The 7865-nt window shown below is 39.6% G+C and overlaps 1 protein-coding gene across 1 annotated transcript in view; it reads right to left on the bottom strand.

Moving 5' to 3' along the window:
- CDRT4 (CMT1A duplicated region transcript 4) overlaps positions 1-7160 on the bottom strand; it is an 88598-nt gene extending 81438 nt beyond the window's left edge. Inside the window, exon 1 of the mRNA XM_042781624.1 lies at positions 7091-7160. Within this exon, the coding sequence (XP_042637558.1) occupies positions 7091-7160 (70 nt within the window). The remainder of the gene's footprint in view (positions 1-7090) is intronic.
- Positions 7161-7865: the final 705 nt, after the last annotated feature.

Below are 7865 nucleotides of genomic sequence, written 5' to 3'. Positions count from 1 at the left end.
GAAGATACCTAAAGATAATTCTTTTGAATTCCTTATCAGAGAGTTCCAATGCTGCTTCTTCCTCAGGGATGTGTTCTAGGTCTGTATCCTGCTCCTTTGTTTCTATCACTTTATCCTGCTTCTTTGTGTGGACTGTGATGGTCTGTTGTTTCTGAGGCATCATGGCATTGTTGTATTTAGATGTCTGTTAACTGTTTGTGAAGAGCAGCCAAATGTGATTCAGGCTTTTCTTGGTGGTTTTTTATCATTGGCCCATTGTTGGAGAAGGAGGTAGTGGCTCTCGCTAAGTAAGTGAAGATTCAGGAGGTGTGGATGTAATTGTGTCTTATGGGGACTATTGTTGTCTCCCACTCAGTTAGACACAAATTAAAAAGAAAAAAAATTTCAACCAGGCACAGGGAAAAGAAAAAATGCTGAAAACTAGGAGCTGGTAGGGGAAGATTAAGAATAATAATTAAAAGGACAAAAGTATTAATAATATTAGTTGTTTAAAAACAGACAACTACAAGCAAACTAATCACCAGAAAAAAGAAAGCAGAAAAGAAAAAAATAAAAATAAAAAAAGAGAAAAAAAAAATCAGTGGAGGACAAGGCAGGGCACCCAGGCTCCATCTGAGCACACAGACTGTGATTGGGTTCCTGTGGGCCCAGAAGGTAGGTGGTAGTGGTGGATGGCCGCATCTCCATTCACCAAGTGGGTATGGGGTATAAGAGTAACAAGAGGAGTGTCATACCTTTTCAGTCTTGTAGGTCCCGAGTGTCCTTGGTGTTGCTGGAAAGCAGAATGTGTTCTTAAGCCCCAGGACTCTGCAAGAGCACTGTCTCTTTAAATATCCAAAATAGTTAAGCCATTTTTTAAACCTTCAAAATGGCGGCGCCCTCCCAGCCGGCAAAAGTCCACAGTTCAGCCCACCTTTCTCTTCACCTTCTCCGTTTGTTCCCCAGCCACCATGCACAGTCCTCCAGGCAGTTCCTGGCTAGCAGGGTGATTTTTAGGTTAATTCATGGGTCCTACCACCACTTGGGAATCTCCAACCTGTCTGTGCTGTCAGGATTGCTCAGGATCGCTGCCAGACCACAGCTCTGTATGTCTCCTTTTTTGGTATTTTCATGCAAATTCTTCTGCTAGTTGGATTTAGTCCACTTCTATGTCCTTCCCTTCAAGGCTCAGGGGTCCAAGATTATCTTCTGTGTCTGTGTTAATTGGTTTCCCTTTTCTTTGTTGAAGAGGGTCTGTGCAGTCTTTCTGCCTAGTCTGCCATCTTGCTGGCTCTTCACGATAATTCTTTTTAAGAGACTGTTCAATAACTCAGCAAGCCATCGAATCTATATTAATCATGGGCTTATTTGGGAATTTTAAGTTATTTCCAATTTAAGTCACTGTAAGTTATAGCAAAAAACAAATTTCTTCAAATCAGCTCCCCCTCTTGACAACCCCATGTATGTCAGAGTAGAATTATACCCTGTAGGGTTTTCAATTGTTGATTTTTTTGGAAGTAAATCATCAAATTTTTCTTCCAAGGCTGGGTAGACTCAAACCACCAACTTTTCAGTTAACAGCCAAGACTATTAATCATTTGAACATGGCAGTGACTCCTAAGTCATAAACAGTGTCTTTTAAAATGAAGATCTCATTAGTGCCCTCTGCATGGCAACGTGCTCAGAAAATGATGGTGCGTGAAGTTTTCTAGTCTCCCAAAGATCTATGACTGCCAAAGTCACTCTCTCTCAACCTTGTTAGGTAAATAGTGCTACTCTGGGTTCATGGACAAGAACAGGGAGGATATTTCAGCCATAATCTCTAAGGTTCCTACCAGTTAAAGTCTACTTGTCATGGGAGCACAGCTTATTAGAGATGAGATCAGAAACTGAAATGGAGTCTGAGAATAAGCTTGTGCCTAGCCCCAAAATGAGACAAACTTCAGCCAGGAAAACTGTGTCAATAATGCTCAAGCCCAACCATGGAAAGGTCATGGAAGTTAAAATAATCAACTACCTGTGTGTCCCACACACTGAGACACTTTGGTGAGACTTTAATAGTAAGGTTTGATGCTTCACAGTCTGTCAATAAGGGAAAGCAATTAGATAAATGAAAAATAATCTCTAAATTTTCAAAGCAAGATGTCTAGCACTCAAACTATATGAGGGAAGTGAATGCCACCTATCAACCCTGTCCAAGCAACGAGGTACAAAATACCTCAGCCAATTGAAGTTTGACTTGACAAAATACTGGGTGATTGCTGAAGGAACCAAAGAACAAGAGAAGCACACTCACTATAAAAGCACAGTGAGCATGAGCCATTTAGTGAAGGAGCCACCAGTTTCATGTCCCAAAACAATAATGGAGGTTATTCTAGCATTGTTGTACCCAATAAATATCAAAGATGTTGTTGTTGAAGTTTCTAAGCTATCATAAAATTCAAATAGTGTCCCATATTTTCTTTTGAGAGAACAAAGAAGTGTGGAAAGAACACTTCAATAATTTGCAAAGTTTTTTTAAGAGCTCTGGTGGCATAATACTTAAGTCATTTGACTGCTAACCAGAAGGCTGGCAATTCAAACCCACAAGCCACTCCTCGGAAGGAACACTGGACAATTTACCTCTATAGAGATACCACCTCAGAAACCCAAGGAGGGATCACTATGAGTCGAATCAACTCAATGGCAGTGAGTTTGGGTTTCTTTTAGTTTAAGGGAGAGGGTACCATAGATTCGTGAACATATATATTTGGTCTTTGAGAAACAAATGGATAAAAAGTGTATCTCATGTGCTATATAAGTCAATGAAAATAGTCCCTTTTATGTTATGAAGCTATGTCCCTGAACAATCTTCTGAAAATTGATGTATCAAATAGCTCATAGGTATATGACTGCAAAGGTATTTGACAGTGTGGATCATAAGAAATTACAGATAAATTGCAAAGAATGGGAATTTCAGGATACTTAATTGTGCTCGTGCAGAAACTTTACAAGACGAAGAGGCAGTCATTCAAACAGAACAAGGGGATAGTGCTTGGTTTAAAATCAGAAAAGGTGTGTGCCAGGGTTGTATGTTTTTGCCATAATTATTTGACCTGTATGCTGAACAAATAATCCAAGAAGCTGGACTATATGGAGAATGAGGCATCAGGGTAGAAGAAGATTAATTAACAACCTGGGATATGCAGATGACACAAACTTGCTTGCTGAATACAGAGGACTTAAAGCACTTGCTGATGAAGATTAAGGACTACAGCCTTCAGTATGGATTTACCTCAACATAAAGATAAATAAATAAATAAATAAACCTGGACCAATAAGCAACATCATGATAAATGGAGAAAATACTGAAGTTTTCAAGATTTAATTTTACTAGGATCCACATTCAATGCCCATGGAAACAGTAGTCAAGAAATCAAACAACATACTCATTGGGCAAATCTGCTGAAAATGATCTCTTTTAAGTTTAGAAACCAAAGATGTCATTTTGAGAAGTAAGGTGTGTGTGACCCAAGCCACAGAGTTTCCAATCACCCCACATGCCTGTGAAAGTTGGACAATGAGTAAGGAAGACCAAATAAAACTGATGCATTTGAATTATGATGCTGGTAAAGAATATTGAACATATCATGGACTGCTAGAAGAACAAATCTGCATTGGAAGGAGTATAGCCAGAATGCTCCTTAGAATCATTAAACTTTGTCTCACATACTTTGGAAATGTTATGAGGAGGGACCTGGAAAAAGACATGATGTTTGTTAAAGTAGAGGGTCAGCAAAAAAAGAGGAAGACATGGTGCCTGCAACGAGGGGCTCAAGCATAGCAACAATTGTGAAGATGGTGCAGGATCAGGCAGTGTTTCCTTCTGTTGTACATAGGATCACTGTAAGTTGAAACTGACTCGATAACATCTAACAACCATAACATCATCTCTATACCATTTACTATGCACTGGGCATATTCTAAGCACCTTACCTATATTAACTCTTTTAATCCTCACAACAATGTTATGGATTAGGTGCTATCTGATTTTACAGGGAAGGAAACTGGAGCACAGAGAAGTTAAGTAACTTGTCCAAAGTATTATAATTATTTAGTGGCAAAACTCAGATATGCACTGAGGTAGCATAGCTCCAGAATCCTCTTTGCTTAATATTCCACACTCTTACACTTCTATCTCAGAGTTATTCAGCATAACTACTTCATTCTTCTATCTTCTCTTCCCTGGTCTTTTCACTTTCCCACTCCCCAAACAACTATTTCAAACCTCCTCACTCTCAGCTGAGGTCCTTGCCTCACCCTTCTTTGAGAAAAATCCTGGAGTCCATCAGGAATTCCGTTAGCTCCCCACCATTTCTACCAACTGACTGCCATCTATGCACTCTGCCTTTCTTTCATACAATGGGTAAAATGTCCTTATTGCTGTCAACGGACACCTCTCTGCTTGCACTCTGGGCCTCTCCCTTCTTTGCTTACAAAGTACAATGGCCATGGATATACTTGACCACTCTTACTTTCTTCAAACACTTTCCAACTTGGCTTCCACGATACCACACTCTTCTGTTTTCCTCCCAAGTCACTGGACCTCCTATTGGTCTCCTTTGATAATTTCTAGAAGCACTTCTCTTTTTTTATCTCCACACTTTCCTAAGAAGACATTAATTAGTTCTGTGACTTTACACACCAGCTATTTGCCAAATATTTATCTTCAGTCTGACCTCTTCCCCAAAGACCAGATTCACATATTCAAGTGCCTTCTTTGCATCTTCATTTGTTTATGTTCCAAGATCTCAAAATTTTCATGGCTCAAACAGAACTCTTGACTTAACACCCTATAATATTCCTCTCCAATCTTTTCCATCTCAGGGTGTCATTATTATCTGGGTCATTATTCACCAAATTGCCCATGCCAAAAATTTAACTGCCATCTTTGATTCCTCTTGTTTCCTCACTCAATACATTCAATCCATTACCCTCGCCTCCTCTATCCTCTGCCATTATTTTGCTTTCCTACTTCTTCATCCTTGGCAGTCCTTCCTGGTCTGCCATCACCTTTTAACTGTACTATTTAATATCTACCAACTGATCTCCCTACCTCCACTCTTATTCCCCTACAATTCCTTCTCCACAGTTGACTTAGAGCAATAGTTTTAAAACACAAATCTGATTGACTCATCCCCCCACCTAACATTTCAATGGCTTCCCATTCTATTTAGAATGCAACACAAACTATTTACCTTGGCCTGGTCTACAAAGCTCTCCTTGGTCTAGCAAGTTGCCATTGAGTCATTTTTGACTCATGGCAACCACGTGTGTACCAGAAGTAGAATTGTGCTTCATAGGGTTTTCAATGGCTGATTTTTTGGAAGTGAATTGCAAGACCTTTCTTTTTAGATTCCTCAAGGTGGACTCAAACCTCCAAACTTTTGGTTAGCAGTTGAATACATTAACTATTTCACTATTTAGGGATTTCCTTCTTGATCTAGTCCCTGCCTTTTCCTTCAGCCTTAGCTGGTGCTATTCTCCCAAGCCTTCACTACTCCCCAGCCACATTGGTTTTCTCTCTGTTCCTCAAACACAGGAAGCTTGTATTCACATTAGGATCCTTCCCCAGCTCCTCCCTCTGCCTAAAATACCTTTTTCCCTGATCTTTGTATGCATTGTTTCTTTGTATAAGTCAGGACTCAAACTAAATGATACCTCCTCAGTGAGGCCTTCCCTGATTACCTAAAGTAGCTAACCAGTTACTATCACATCTCCTGTTTAAATTTTCTTCATAGCACTATCCCTGTGTGACATTTTTCTCATTTACTTTTCTTTCTCTCTCTCTCTCTCTCTCTCTCTCTCTCTCTCTCTCTCTCCTCTTCCTCCTCCTCCTCCTCCTTTTACAAAGGGAGTTCCATAAGGGAATCCATGTAATTCACTCTTCTGTCCCTAGGCACTTGGATCAATAATCATTAGATGAATGGATGTTAGTACAACTACCACAAGCATTCTCAAGAATCATGGGAAAGCCAAATAGCTATAGCTACACACTTGTATGTGGCACAATGGAAACCATGCAGTAGCTGAGTTGGCACAAGCTGCTTTTAGAAAGAGGATAGGTAAATAGAAGATAGATGGGTAGATAGATAGATAGATAGGTAGATAGATGGTTGCCAGTGAGCCAACTCCAACTCATGGAGACCTTATGTGCAACAGAAAAAAAAACATTGCTCAGTCCTGTGTCATCCTCACAGTCACACCCAAATGACAAGAAGTGGGGCATTACACCAATGAATATGACAATATGGACTATGGAGAGACTTGGGTTCAAATCCTTTCCATAAACCATGTTTAAAAGCACTATCACTTGCTGTTTTGAAGTGGGAAAATTTCTTAACCTATCTCTCTGAACCCTAGGTTTTCCCCACCTATAAAATGGGGATGATATACCCTTGTTATAGGATTATTGTGAGAGTTGAATAAGACACTACATGTGGCATGCCAGGTGCTTGGAGCCATACTAGTACCAGGACTCAGGCTTCACTGGAAAGTGAAGTGAATCACTATCTAATGTGGGAAGTTCATGTGTCCTGAAGGCACCAAATTTCAATTCTGGTCCTATTCTACTTTTCCTCCAAAACTTGATTTCCATTCCCACCTTTTACCTTCACCTCTCACCAAACATGGCCAAGTCTCATCACTGCCAAGTGTAATACTTTGTTTGTCCTCTATATGTTGTTCATGGGGCAAATGCCTTTCCATATGAATGTGTTTTATTCTCTCACCATTATTGTAAACTTAGACATGTGGCACTTATTGCAATTCCCGTCATATATCTTTCCAGGACTCTGTTCCAAGGATACACTTTCTGGGAGGCTTAACCCTGGCTCTCTAGGCAGAATTGATCATCTCACCTCCATGCTTTCAAGTGTCTTATGTACATCTCATCCATCAGAGCACTCATCACACTGCAAGTTAATTTGTTGGTATGGTCTGTCTGTCTCCCTAAATTGTGAGTTTTTGAAAGCTCGGAAGTAAGCTATTTAAATTCCAGTCAACTCTTGGTCCACATGTTGTCCACTTTGAGGCTTGGCTGTGGTCAAAATCTATAGCCACATGTGCTTACCTCTTTCTGATCTCTCTTCTTCTTCACTTCTCTCAACTGGAAGCTCCCATGATTTCTTGGTGTGGTTCATTATACTAGGTTTCTAAGAAACATAAAATGAGGAAGGTAAAAGGCTGAAGTACACACAAAAATATAATGTGATATAACTAACATGGATGGCTTTGTGGAGAATGACTAGTAAGAGTTTACAGAAAACTGTTGCCTAAAGTTAAAAGAGAAAATAATAGAGGTCAAGAAAGAGGTCTTTTGAAATTAGAGAAATCTTTAGTTATTAGTTTTCAAATGAATCTTTCTAGGCACAAACATACACAAATAGTGTACAATGAAACACAACTGCTATCTGCATGGAAAATATGTGTGTGTAAAATGCCAGGAAATTTTGAAGTTTTGACAAAAGGAGTTTCTGTTGAATCAGAACACCAATTAACCAAGGAGGTCTTTGATGTGTTTCCTTGGCATGATGAAGCGATGCATCAAACAGTTTTAAAATCCAGGAACAGACCCATCATGGAGTGTGTGGTATGAAAGTGCACTCCCAAAGAAAGCCTAGCCTTTCATATCCACCCTCACACAGCATTGCAGAAAAATCAGCTCTCCACTTACTGCTCTGTTGAGTATGTGATGATTATGTATATATTTTAGTCTCTCAAGAGAGTAACTGATATGAGAATCAGCCAAAGTTCCTAAAAGGGTAATGCTGCATATCCTACAATCATTTGCAGTAAAGTATAACATAGAATTAAGAGTGTGGACCAGCTGCTTCTTAGTGTTCTTA

The sequence above is a fragment of the Orycteropus afer genome, unplaced genomic scaffold (assembly GCF_000298275.1).
Source record: "Orycteropus afer afer isolate SDZICR_OR568_19922 unplaced genomic scaffold, OryAfe1.0 scaffold00139, whole genome shotgun sequence".
NCBI lineage: Eukaryota > Metazoa > Chordata > Mammalia > Tubulidentata > Orycteropodidae > Orycteropus > Orycteropus afer.
Note: the sequence above shows the minus strand (reverse complement) of the source record. Positions and strands in the feature narration are given on the sequence as shown.